This window comes from Protomyctophum bolini, assembly GCF_963924005.1.
Source record: "Protomyctophum bolini genome assembly, chromosome: 9".
Taxonomy (NCBI): domain Eukaryota; kingdom Metazoa; phylum Chordata; class Actinopteri; order Myctophiformes; family Myctophidae; genus Protomyctophum; species Protomyctophum bolini.
The window spans coordinates 34,800,776-34,815,513 of NC_137870.1; the positions used below are offsets into that span (position 1 = coordinate 34,800,776).

The 14,738-nt window shown below is 43.3% G+C and overlaps 1 protein-coding gene across 1 annotated transcript in view; it reads left to right on the plus strand.

Annotated features, from left to right (window-relative positions):
• The first annotated feature begins 2,644 nt into the window (after positions 1-2,644).
• The window catches only part of mlf1 (myeloid leukemia factor 1), an 18,779-nt gene continuing 6,685 nt past the window's right edge, over positions 2,645-14,738 (plus strand). Inside the window, exons 1-2 of the mRNA XM_080771835.1 lie at positions 2,645-2,931; positions 4,680-4,863. Of these exons, the coding sequence (XP_080627961.1) occupies positions 2,885-2,931; positions 4,680-4,863 (231 nt within the window). The 5' untranslated portion in view covers positions 2,645-2,884. The remainder of the gene's footprint in view (positions 2,932-4,679; positions 4,864-14,738) is intronic.

A 14,738-nucleotide genomic window follows, 5' to 3' on the forward strand; every position in this document is an offset into this window, starting at 1 on the left:
GTTATTTTTTGACAGATTTACGATCATTTTCGACAAATGTTCCTATTTGTCTCTATTTTTGCAGAATGTTTGTTTGCCCAACAAACACTAGGGCTCATTTAGTTAAAGGGCATGTACGTGATGTTCTTATTAAAGATGTACCTGTATATTTAGTTCAAACATTTAAGCTATATTCAGATGTGACGGGGGTCTCTCCATCTCTTTTATTTAGTAAACAGAAAATAAATCATTTGGGATACCAATTTCACTCCATCAGGCGATAGAGAATTTAAAATTTCAATGAGAATTTGTCATCTTAAACTGTACTGTGTTCCAGCTCCAACTTCCAATTTGTCTTTTTTTGTTAGTTTGTTGTTTCATCATTTCCAATTTCAGTTTTCTCATATGGCTAACGTGAAAAAGATAGCTGGAGAGATATGGATACCCCCATATACGTCCCATAGCAATGATGTCTTAGGGAATATGCAGATATTTAATTTAAAGTATTTTAAGCAAAGCGACAACATCACTTAAAGGACAACTTTAGTTTTTTTCAACCAAGGTTCGTGTTTTAGTTTGTTATTAGAGAAAGTAAAAGATGAGTGTACATTTTTCTTCATTTGCGGCTTTCTTTCGTTTTAGGGATTTTAGTGGTTTTTCATGGCATATCATGGCGATTTCTTTGATTTATTATTTACTATAGTCCTAATATACCCCAGGAAATGACATCTGGCCACAGAAGATCACAGGATCTACTGAATGTGAAGGTAGCCTACTGTTGGAGAAGCCACACTGTGTCATAGGCTCAATATGTGAGTTTGACACATTCAGTAGATGTGATCTTTTGTGGTCAGATATAATTTCTTCGGGTCTAGTAGGACTATAGTAAATAATAAATTGCTATAAGATTTTGTAAAGAAATACATATTTAGCCCCATGCTCGAATGTCGAAAACCGCAAAAATCCCTAAAACGAAAGAGCAGCAAAAAATGAAGAAAGATTAACACTCGTCCTTTGTGTGGAAGTGAGATTGCAGGCAATATGCGTGCGATCTCACTTCCACACATGCTCTGGACTCTGGAGTGCTTGTTCTAGAGAAGTGTGTGGGTCTGTCTGTCACCAGCTGGTTGCTTCTTACGTCACAGCGTGCCACATGCCACACACAGTGTCAGGTGGCATCCTGTGTCCCCTCACGCCCCGCGGGGAGCCACACACTTAGCTGACCCCCAAAAAAAGGGCATTTTCTATCGATTACTCACCCCATGGATATGTTTGTTGTTGTTTGTTTTTGTCACATTTCTAAGGCAATGATTTGATGACCACCAGACAGTTTCTGTCGGGAAGAAACAACTCCAAAATGTTCATTTTTCTGAAAATGAAAAATAGGCATTTTTCAGGAAATTAAGAAAACCTTATATTTTGAAAACAGAGTAATACTGCCTCATCAAGATTGGTGTTGTGATTTCATATATTGTCAAATATTTCATATATACAATATATTTCATATTGTCAAATATTTCATATATTGTCAATTACTTGCATGAGAGGTGGAGAGGTGGTGAAGTTATCTCTTTTAGCAGACAGTTTGAGGGTCCAATGGAGTTAAGAGTTGTTGTCTGAAGCGCTGTTTATTACCTTTAACACACAGACGTAAAGGGGGTTCAATAACACTGCTTTATGAAGAGAAAAAAACAAAACCTCAAAAATTGTGTTATGGTTCCCCCCCGACAGAAAGATAAACAAACGATACTCTTTGTGTCTCCATAATATACAATAAATCATCAAAGGGATACTAGGAACAGACAGAAAAACTGTTGGGGATGATTGTTTTTATCAAGTTGGAAGACAGCTGTAAATTGCAGACAGGTGCTCTTTTATTTGTTCTCAAGCTAATGGAAACTACAGCCTTAGCAGGCTGAATAGAAGCCAATTCTTCTTGCATTAATTATAATAATAATGTTTGACATATTGTTTAAAATGACCAAACCTACTCTATTCTACAGATGAATGTTACAGATGACAAACATTTGATGCATTACCTTGTGTTTTTCCTTGTGTTAATGCCTAAATTGTCACTTGTAGGTGGGCTTCTGAACTGTCCACAGCCCTCCTCTCAAAGACCTAATAGACACAGATGGTACCATATTTTAATAAGCATTAGTGAGGAGCTAATAGCCTATATGGAGATATTGTAATGGTTGAAGTGGTTTGACATTTGATGACATTTTCTTATTTCTGACGTGTGCTATGGCCCATATTATTCGTGTTAAGGAAAAGACAAGCACTGATAACAAAGTGCATAAGAAAATCCAAAAACGACTTTTGTAGATGTATATTGTTTCTTTTTTATTTCATTGTACTCTGACTTGTTTTACCTTAAATAGTAGGCCTATTGTTTGTTAGTTTGTTTAATTGATAACTACTTTATCATTGAATTATGTATGAAAGGTCCATGGTTGTTATTACAATGACCATCATTATTATCATTGGAGACATTCCCAGAGTACCTCCTGGTGGTGCCGTTGGTTGTCATGGCAGCCGCACATAAACACTTGCTGCATGCTGACAGAACCTGTTCAAAGAAGGCTGTGAATAACTGTCCAATCAGGTGCTGGTGTTCGGGGGTCACATGGTCCTGGGTTAGAGCCAGTCCTGCTACGAAGAAGTATGCCTCTTGCTGTAGCGCATGGTGTCCAGTGCACTGCAGACCAGCAGCAGAGCAGTGTGTGTGTGTGTGACTGTGTGTGTGAGAGTTGTGTGTTTCTGAAAAGCTTCTCTTCAGGACATCGACTGGACACTGATCACTTCACTGCTGCACCTGCTGCTGTGACCGACCGCACCGAGGGCTTGGTTCAGTCCGTTTCATCCTGCTGCTTTGTGAAACCCACTTCACTCCACTGGAAATATGTTTAACAGTGTTCTCAGAGACTTCGACGAGGAGCCCTTCTTCTCGTGAGTATATGGACTGCCTGCTTCTTACTTTATTTATTGTGATAAGACCACAATTGTTACTGATATGAAGTAATTGATTAATTCTATTACAGACATCCTTAACCAGTTCTGCTCAGCGTTAGAGTTTCTGCATAAATTGATAATGTCTAGTCAGAAAATGTATCTTTCTATAGGATCTTGTGATATAAAATAATATAATAAAGCCTATACAGTATTCTCCGATGGAATCTACAATATATAGCCTACTGATGCTCATACATCTACTTGTAATGGGTATAGGCTTACTAAGTTACCAAGGACCCCTCAGAATGACACTTATTAGCTTGTGGACCCCCTTTTGAAAAGATTTGCCATGAAGGACCCCCATACGAGAAGATTTTTCCGGCTCTAGCAGTGATTTTCACCCATTTTAACATCCATGATTTTACCCAGTTTAACATGCATTAGGCTACAGAACCCATTTAATGCTATTTTTTTTATCTCTGGGACCCCAATTGTAAATCAATGATAATTTAATTGAGAGTGTACAAATGGAACGGGTTCATTTGGTTCCATTTGTACACTCTGAGTTACAGACCATCAGGGTCCATTTGGTTCCTAACTATAATGTATCTGGGGACCCCCCGGGGCCCTGGACCTCCCTCAAGGACCCCTGGGGGTCAACGGAACCCACTTTGAGAACCACCACTGTATTATAGGCTATACAAATAAATTGGATCATAACCAGTAGGCTACTGTAATAGAGCTACCTACTGAGTGTCAAAAAACTACTTCCTGGCCTTGACAACCCATACATACATCCAAACAGAAAACTCCTATAAACTCCTATCTGAATGTATATATGTTAAACAATGTTAAACTCAGCAGCATTGCAGCTGTACAGAAATCTTCAATCATCATATTTCTATGAGCTACTTTCTCTCGAGAAATTCTGTGCAGGTGATTCTTTTTGTTGATTTTGAAGCGCTCGTTTTCAATAACGCAACATCCCACTGCCTCCCGCGTTATTGCCACTCAGTCTAGATGAGGGGGGGGCGTGTCCCAGGGGTAAGGTGATACATAGCAATACACCATTGATAGTGAAAGTAGACATTTGAAGTTGACCTTTGTAATACTACCTGGTTTGTAGGCCAGAGACGCAGTTACAGTATACCTACAAGGTCATACTTAAAATGCATCTCTGTTTACAGAGATGCATGAGTTGAGGACTGAGTCGAAGTAGTAGCACAACTTGTCCAAATGTAGTTAAGACTAGTACAGTAGCTTTGTAGATAAATACACAGTTTTTCAGAGAATATGTTATAGTTGTCCTTGCTGCCTGTGGCTCATTCAATGTGGTTCATATTGAATGGTCTCATTATCACGGCCCCTCATACGGTTTATTTCAGCTTGTAGAGAAGTCTTTATAAGACACGCGTGTGTCAACCTGCTTATATTTGGTTGCTCTTTCCATCTTTCTCCCTCTTCCTCCACTTTCCCTTCACTCATTCTGATGTTCATATCTAAGCAGTACAAGGAAAACTGGCAGAAAAGAAGACTCTTTAGAGGCTTAGACTTTTTTAGTTTTTAGATGCTCATAATAATGTGCTCATAGTGAGTTAGTTAAAGTAGCAAACGTTTCGGTCCTGGGTCCTTGATAATAAGGAATCATCTAGCAGTTAATTCTCAACAATCCTCATCATCCTAGACAGACATGTTGACCGTTCTCTCTCTCTCTCTCTCTCTCTCTCTCTCTCCCTCTGCTGCAGGGGCGATCCCTTCCGAGCTCACAATGAGCATGTGCGGCACATGATGGCGCGAAGCTTCTCGGAACCGTTCGGCGGGCATTTCATGATGCCCAGCCTGACGGACGGAAGGCACGGGCACCATGGCGCGCGCCCAGCACCGGCACAACAGTCCAGCTCAGCTCTGGCACCGAGGGACGAGCACAGGGTAAGAACATACAGTAGTATAAAATGCCTCCGATAGCACGCGCACGCACGCACACACACACACGGACGCACGCACAGACACACACACACACACACACACACACACACACGGACGGACGCACGCACGCAGGCACAGACACATGCACACACACACACACACACACACACACACACGGACGGACGCACGCACGCAGGCACAGACACATGCACACACACACACACACACACACACACACACACACACACACAGTTCACATTGTGTGTTGCACTGACAAGCCAATCTGTTCTCCACCTTGCTGTGTGTGTGTGTGCACTGTGCAGGTCATAGTTGACCTGTGACTGTAGTCTTCAAAGTGGTGTGTGTGTGTGTGTGTGTGTGTGTGTGTGTGTGTGTGTGTGTGTGAATTTAATTGGAGAGAGTATTTGGCGCTGCACTGCGGCAACATGGACATCTTTGTCTAAGATAAATGTCTTCCTCGGGAGACAAATAATAAAGAACCTTTAATTGGAGAGAGAGCGAGAGAGAGAGACGTTCTATGTGTCTGTCATCATGGGTATGTGTTTGGTCACTTTGGTGTACACTACACATGTGACCTGGGACTGACTGACCTACATACTACATACATGTCTGGCAGAAACCTTGTATCACCATATTTCACCTTTATACGTTTATTTATAGTTTTTATATATAAATGCTCTATTTCATATTTCGTTGTATGACATTATTGTATGACAAAAGTAGCTCATAGATACCAAGTTATTTAGAAAACCTGGCATGCACAAAATTGGGACTCCAGCTAAGCTAAGGCGCTAATTGTACTCGTGTTTGTAGATCTGCTGCTTTTGATGCCGCGTGACTCTGTAATTTGAACAAGTAGGGCATTCATTTACGAAAAAAAACACAAAAACACAAAAGGTTAGAATATAAGAGTCAGATAAGAGGTTTCTGCCCGACACCAACAATATCATAATCTTCATCGGTTGCTCTAGTCTATCTATCTATCCTTATTCCTAACACAGTCCTGTGATCAGCCCACACTCTCACTGTAACCTTCTGACACCAGAGGAGAGAGAGAGAGAGAGAGAGAGCAGGGTTACTGGGGTCGTAGTAAGTGTAGCTCCTCTTAGTGAGGTATTGGCAGCAGGGCAGCCCTCTTGGCCTCTCCGGACCGGTCTATATGGAGCTCTGAGGAGGCCCTATTTATAGAGCATTGTTCCAACAGTGCTTTTCTTATGAAGACACATACTGTACTGCAGTGCACACACTGGTAGTGGCGGAAAGTAACTAAGTAGATTTACTCAAGTTACTGAACTGAACTGTCCTTATAGCCAAAATGCACATGAAATGTTTTGGTCACTTTATTCAACTGCCTCAGGTTAACTCAGCCTTTATTGGTTTTACCTCATGAGTCCGGGGAGCTCAGTTGGTATAGAGTGGGCCTTTGGCCCACAATGTCCATGGGTTCAATCCCGGGCACCGCCAACTCAAGGGCACTGTAACGGGGACAGAATGCTACAGTATGAAGCGTCGCTCTATATACTGTAGCATTCCTGGCGTGCGTGCGTGCCATGACAACAAACATTGTGTTTGTTGTCATGATTTGTCACAACTCGAGTTGGCTTTGTATGAGGTCTTTAAATAAATACTTTTTGAAATGTCTATGGGGGAAATGAACGGGAACGCTCTATATAGAGTCTGGAACTACACCTCCCAAAATCTGTGGCATGAACGGAAGCTGTCATCTCTTCATCATTTGCTTCAATTAATTTGATTTATATTAGGACAAGTTTGCGCGACTGTATAGCGCGTGCTCCTGAAAGGTCTTTGATGGGGACGTGGTACCACATGCAATAACCAATGCAACACTGGGGTTGTTAAAGGACCACTTCACCACTTTTCAACCTATCTTCATATAATCGGTCCTCACTAATAATCATGAAATAAATGGCGCAATATTTTTCTACTCGGTCTGTGTCTCATAGGAGGGCTGTGGGCAGTTCAGAAACCGTCCTCCAGTGACATCATCGATGGGGAATACAAGCTAATAGAAACTGCAGGCTTTCTTGTCCTGAAAAGTTGCAATGCGAAAATGGAAGCCATCGTTCTCACGATAATGAAAATCTAAACATTTTTGTAAAGAAATCTTGTTAAAAATACGATTTCTAAACTGCCCACAACCCTCCTATGAGACACAGACTGAAAAAAGTCGTGCCATTTATCATGATTATTAGTGAGGACCTATTAAGATAGGTTGAAAAGTGGTGAAGTGGTCCTTTACGTAGAAAGTAACAACAAAGTAAGTACTTCTTCCGCCACTGTAGACCTACACATACTGTATATGTTGCTCTCTCACACTCACACCAATGGGCCCCATATGGGGCATACAGCTGCTCTGCTCAGAGCTGAGCTCCTGTGAAAGTAACATCACACATCCAGTTGGTCTAGTTGTCATGTTTATCTGTCTAAATATCAAGTAAAAAGAGAAATGTTGATTCAGGTCAAATGGCCACTGCTTCACGTGGGAATAGTGCCTCCCTTCTATGTCTTCATTGTTTATCCACAAGAACAAGTGACGTTTGGAGCAACACAATGCTCTTCTTCAGACACAATCTGAAGACATGCATTGTTGCTCCAAACGACGACACGTGTTCTTGTGGACGCCACAATAAAGCCATTGAAGCGAGCTGCAGTGTGCAAACTCTTTCTCTGCCTTTCATATGTCTCTGCTGTCGGGAAGAAACCAACTAACTCCAAAATGTTTTTTGGAACATTTTTAAATATACATTTTTCAAAACCTTATATTTTGAAAACAAAGCAATACTGCCTCATCAAAGTTGGTGTTGTAACTTTATACGTTTTCCCGCATGAGACGGGGAGATGTGGTGGAGTTAGCTGCTTTAGCAGACAGTTTGAGGGTCCAATGGTGTTAAGAGGGTTTTGTCCGAAGCTTTTTACTAATTTTCATTGGTTCAATATTTTTTCAACACACAGACGTAAAGATTTATGCATGTGGTTTCCTCCCGACAGCAACGATATGTTCTTTTGAGTTCAGCGCTTCTTTGATCTCCTTGACCTCCTTTGATCTTCGTTTACTAATTACTATAGCACATACAGAATGCTTGTAGTTTAGAAAATCCAATTGAGATACTACTTGTTTCATTGTGCCCTCCCCACCAACTGTAAGATATTTACTCTTAGGCTATTTTTTATCTTCCTACAATTGCCTCAGTGTTCCCAGTATTACAGTACAGTTGTACACTGTCAACGCACGCACGCACACACACACACACACACACACACACACACACACACACACACACACACACACACACACACACACACACACCTCCAGATCCTGCCCCAGCTGGTGGGTCATCTGTCCTGGCCCGTTTTTAAAATGTCGTCCCACATGTCCCACTCCCCTTAATCCCCTTACCTCGTGATGACCTGCATGTTTATCCTTGATAATGCCTCTCTCTCTCTCTGTCTTTATTAGCCATCATGTCATTGACTAATTCAGGCTGAAAGGATCTGAGGTGTTAGGTAACGCTTGGTGAAAGTGTCTGAACTGGATCTGTGAGGGTGAGCTAAGTGGTCCACGAGAGGGAGAGGGACTGGGAGGGAGAGCCCTTCATTAGAGAAGGCAGGGCTTGACATTCACTCTTTGAGCCACTTGTCCTTCATTCAAGTCATTTCCCAATCACTTGTCCTTTGGACAAGTACATTTCCCAATCACTTGTCCTTTGGACAAGTACTGTACATTTCCCATGCACTTGTCCAGGCACAAAAAAAGCACTTCTTCTTGGACTTGGAATGCATTTAATCAGTGGACCTATACACTATAATGTAGTGCAGGTGTTCCCAAAAAGTAGTTATACCACTAGATCACAAAGGCTGTGCCGGTTTAGACCACCTGACGATGCAAGTTGGACATGCATTCCCCACCCAGATATTATGTCTGTGTCCCTTTTATGCCCATATATGGAGTTCTTTGTCAGGCATGCCCAAATATGGAGTCTATGCAGACGTCAGAACAGGCCAGTTCCTTAAATGGACACTGGGCAGAGGCAAGGAAGAAGGAAGTGACACATGGTGCCATGACACTTTCATGGGAGCCAGATCTCTCACCGGAAGTTACATGAATACAAAGCAGTAAATGGAGCAAGCTTGACCAGCTCATAACAAACATTATTTATAAACCATTGAGACAGTGTGTCATATAATTGGTTCAGGCATATAAAAGAAGACATATCACAGTTTGTGTTCTAATCACTTGCTTTTCGGTGTGCACAGAGTGCACAGTATATCATTTTATTTGAGGATTTAACCGGCAGCAGGTATCGTTTCTGTATCTACCTGAGTACCGTAGTTGTAGTCCACAGACACACAGCACACACACAGGACAAGCCTTGTACTGTCTGTACCTTGTACAGTATGTACCCTGAGATGATGGAAGACAGTGTTTGGGTGGGAGAAGGAAACACCAGGGGTCTACAGTAAGACCACAAGGTCTGTGCTTTGGGAGAGAGGGCTCTTCCATTGGACAGAGATGTCTGAAACACCTGGGACTCTAGACTGCTATAAACCCGGGGGAAGTCACAAACCACAAGCAGAACGCCGTCCACTAAAATACACGGTGTAAGGCTGCCAATGGATCAGCACAACAAACCACTGAGCTTATTCCACCGAACCTGATCCCTGTCCCCGGACTCGCGCTCATACACGCACACTCGCGCACGCGCGCACACACACACACACACACACACACTTAACAGCATCGTGTTGGTTCTCAGCCGTGGTCGTTGCCAAAGTCATGCTGCTGTGTTAAAAAGTCTTTGTACAGAGGGATTCCTCCCGACAGCATGCAGTTCACTTCACAACTGACATGTGTGCGTTGTCGTGGAAATTCTGGATCAATCAATAATCAACGAGGCAATATTTAGGAGTCAAGACAATATTCTCAGGTGCTGATGTATGCTTTATGTAAACATGATATCATGGAGAGAACTTAAGTATACAATAACACTTAAACACAATAACACAGTGTCAAGTTAGTTCTGCCCAGAGCACAGGGCAGAATCACACTTGTAGTACTGTAGCTTCTCCAGTCCAAGGACAAAGTGAACCATAACAAAAGACGCTATAACACAAACAACGGCCACTGACTAGGCCACAGTGGAGACATCCCAGGCCCCCACAGCCACCCAATAGCACATGTATTATATAAGTATCATAAGTGATGTTAGATATAAGCAATCACATAAACTCCTCAGCGTGCATGCTTGCGTGCATGTGCATGCGTGCGTGTTTGTGTGTGTGTGTGTGTGTGTGTGTCATGGATGTTGTTTTGTGCTTGCTGGTGTCTGCAGCTCCATCTGTTTGACACTGTGTTGATGGGCTACTAGCTGGATGACAGACAGCTCACCCCCATGCTGCTCTCCAATATCACACACACACACACACACACACACACACACACACACACACACACACACACTTGAGAATATGCAAGCACATTATGCACCCACTAATGTGTGCCCCCCCCCCCACACACACACACACACACACATACACACACACACACACACACACACACACACACATGCACACACCAAACACATGTTTCATATAGTCCAAATATACACATTACGCAGACATCAAACATGCATCACATACAACACATACAACACACGCACGTCGCACGCACGCACACACACCCCCACACACTGAAAATGTTGGGTTTTGATGGGGCCGGGCATTGGATATTGACCCTGTCGGCCGGAAACATTGTGGCCCATGAAAAAAACAATAATTGGGAGAAAGAACCTACAGGTGTTCCAATGGATCCAGTGTAGTTTTCATTTGGTCTCCATGTATTATTGTTTAAATATTTATAAAACCCAGAGACGGAAGAATAACCACTTCCATTCGGATTCAAAATCGCTCTAAAGTAGTGAACATAGCCGAGGCTTAAGTTGTGAGGCACACATGAGCGATATGTGGCAGCCGATGGCCTTCTCACACATCACTGATGGCCTCGTCTGAGTTGGCGGGCGGACTATAGGTGAGGTTAATTACCTTTTGACAAATCGCACACATTAGCTTGTCCGCTGAACGTGTGCGATTTCAGTTTGTAGCTTCTCGGTAGCATCACGTCGTAGCTTCATGTCGCTGGCCTTTTATTGAAAATAAAGCCTGTCGCTTTGTCGCTGCTTGTGTGGACGTATAGCACTACAGCCGTGGTTGCTATTACGCATTGGTTTTCGCCGTGCCGCTTGAGGCGAAAATCCCCCCAAATAGCCCCTAGGCCTTATCACATTTCTGGACATCCATCTAACTTGTTTATAAATAGAGGCTGAGATGTGGTTTCAGATGATAGTGTTTTTATTCTTAGCGCGGGGTGAGTAGTACACTGTCTTGGACTGGGAGGAGGTTTGCACAGAGCTAGACTTGTGGTGTCTGTGCCTAGCTGTGATATGTGTTGCAGTGCTGTTGCTAAAACACATCGGGTACTATTTCAGTGTCTCGCAGTGACTCTCTCTCTCTCTCTCTCTCCCCGGATCTGCTTTCAGACGTCTGAGGTGTCGCGTTGGGTCGCCCTCCTCCATTAGTCACACGGGTTCACGGTGCAGTGATCCAGTAGTCTCTCTCAAGAGGACGGACATCCACAAACTGTTGTTCCAATCGTCACTGTTGGGCAAGAAGCTTATAGGCTGCACTAGTATGTCCACAACAGATACTTTTTAGGAAGTGGAAAATGGAACGTGTGTCCCATCTATGAGCTGACAACATGCAGTGGTGTAAAGTAACTGTAGGTACATGTACTCAAGTACTGCACCTAAGTACAATTTTGAGGTATTTGTACTTGTACTGGAGTATTTCCAATCTCCAGTACATTTACTTACTACTCCACTACATCTCGGAGCCAAATATTGTACTTTTGCTCCACTACATTTATTTGACAAATGCAGTTACTACAGTTACTTTGTATAGATTTTTGAGTGGTGCAACCACTCCAAGGAACAGCAATGTCCGTGTCCGCCTATGTGTTAATGTTCACCTATGTATGTGTTGGTTAATGAGCACCAGTATGAGTACCAGTAGGGGCGCTGTTGTGCCAGAAACAGAGAGAGAGACAGTGCTGCACTGTTGCTAATGAGAGAGAGCGACCTCAGAGGGGGGGGGGGGGGGGGGAGAGGGGAGTTGCACCACTCGGTTCACACGGGTGTGATTTTTATTATTATTAACCACTTCAGCTATATACCACATTTCGGCCATTTGAAAATAACTGATCTACAAGCTTGTAGATCTGCTACTTTTTTTTACTACGTTTTTTTATACATATGAAAACTTGAAACGAGACATTCTGCATAAAGAGTCACGATATGACGTGTTGCGACACATCGGCTATTTCCGTCATACGGCGACACGTGTATCGGGCTCTACTGGTTTAGTTCGCGACTAGCCTCGGAAACCCAGACGTTTTTATTTCCAGGGAGAAAAGAAAAGTCAATTCTGCATAGAGTAGCGCAAACGTCGATCACTCTCTGCTGATTTCTGATCGTCTGCACCTTTGTTAAATTGACGCACACACATACACATGTACACACACACACACACACACACACCTCTCTCTCTCTCTGTCGCTCTAATTAATTAGTCTCATGTCTTCTTCACCAGGACTTTTACCTTTTGATTGATTGATTGAAATCTTTATTAACAGTTTGCAGAATTACAGTACATTTCAAGCACAAACTCAATACAAAGACTGTTAACTGTGAGTGGACGACCCAATTAAGCCTTACACTTGTTTACAACAGGGTCCACATTGTTCAATTCATCAAAACATTTAGAGACAAACAAATAGACACTTCTATGTAGTTAAAGAACAGAACAGGAATTCATCATATAGGAAGCGAAAAGGGAAAAAAAGTATATATACAGTGAGGGGAACAGGGGGATAAAAGAAAAGAGAACGAAAGACAGAGTGTAGGGCGCCTGCACACAACACCATGCGTTGATGCCATGTGTGCATATGTGCAGGCACCCAACACCACGTCCATACAAAAACATAGTACAATCCATAGTACAAAGACAGAGTGTAGGGCGCCTGCACACAACACCATGCGTTGATGCCATGTGTGCATATGTGCAGGCACCCAACACCACGTCCATACAAAAACATAGTACAATCCAGATACAAATTCCTGATGTCCTGGTTTCTGGATTCATTCAAGTGACTGAAACGTTGACACCAGTACATGATATAAATGGATAAGCAGAGTTTATTTTTTAATGCAGTGCGCAGACTCTATTGTCTTTTTTTCTTTATTCATCCCCTCTCTCTCTCTCTCTCTCTCTCTCGTTACAACTGTGTGCTAGTGCTGCCACTTTATTTTGAGAACCAAACTCAGCTCTAACATCATTACACCTAACTATACTAGCTGGTAGCGATCATCCCTCTATCTCTCTGATGGCTTTTAGCTCACTCCTCACTCAGCAGTGAGCCGCTATCTCCCTCGTGGCGATCCCAATTCCTAGAAACCAAAACCTCCACGCCCCCCTTGTGGTGGGAGTTATTATCCCCTCTGTTAAAGGCAAAGGCAGTCTCAGTACCCCAACGAGAAATAACATGGGAGGCGGAGGGAGGGCAGAAAAACAAGTGATGAGAGAGAGAGAGAGAGAGAGAACAAAGCTGCAGTAGCCTAAAATAATGCGTTCGGAAGACCAGAGTCCACGCTCCATATTTTGCAGCTCTCCTCGGCTTGGCCCTCCCGCCCACGGCACGCTAAAAATACCGCGGGCAGAAATGTAAGCGGCATTTATTAGTTGATAGATGCCTCCCGGAGATATAATTGGCCACGAGGCTTCATATGTTATACGGAACGCCATGCGGCGAGCGTTTTACATCAGCGTGACCTTTTGCAAATTGCTGAGCGAGCATCTTTGGACTTTCAATGCCCCCCCCCTCCACCCCTCCCACCTCTCAACATGTCGGGTCCCTGGCCACGTCCTGTCCGGGCCGTACGGTCCGACCCATCGCGGTCTTCCTAGAATGAAGCCGGGCTTCAGCGTTAAGCCTGCGCTAATCCCTGGCAACGTGACCCAATTACAAACACAAGTCATTCACTAACCTTTGGCTATGCACAATGCCTGACCCCCCTAAGCATGCACGCGCACGCACACACCCACATACACACACGCACACGCATTACATATACAGAGCCGCGGCTATAGTGACATGCTTATCCCAGGGCTTCGAGGTCGTAAACACCCCTGGGGGGTTCGTTCAGGCGAACGGAGGCTCTGACTGAAGGACAGCATTCTCATCCCGCTATATTCCTCTAAGTTCAAGGCTGAGGGCCGACACAGTTCTGGGGAAGTGTGTCAAGGGCTTTACTGAGCCTTGTAAGACGACCTTAGAACAAAGCCTTGAGGAGAAAGGAACGGCGCACTCACAAAACAACATGTGAAAACAGTGTACGACGTGACTGGTGAATTTGTTAGGGGACTGTGCTGTGTGCGACTGCGAGTGTAGTATCCTAGTTTCTGTGAGGCATTCATCGTTCTATTTTCACTCTATTTATGTGACTATTTTATTAAATGGAATACTCACTCTGAGGTCGCTCTGGATAAGAGTGTCTGCTAAGTAATTGTATGAGTACCTGTATTAGTGTGCTAATACTTACACCACTGTGTCTCTTGTCTGCAAATATAGTATAACTTGAGTTTAAGGGTACGGTCACGGTCACACATATGTGACGGCAGGTGAGCGAACACATGCCAAGGTGTTCAGTTCAGTTTATTTTCACTTTATTTTATCTTCTCTTATTTCTTCTCTCTCTCTCTCACTATCACGATCAAATAGAGGCTTA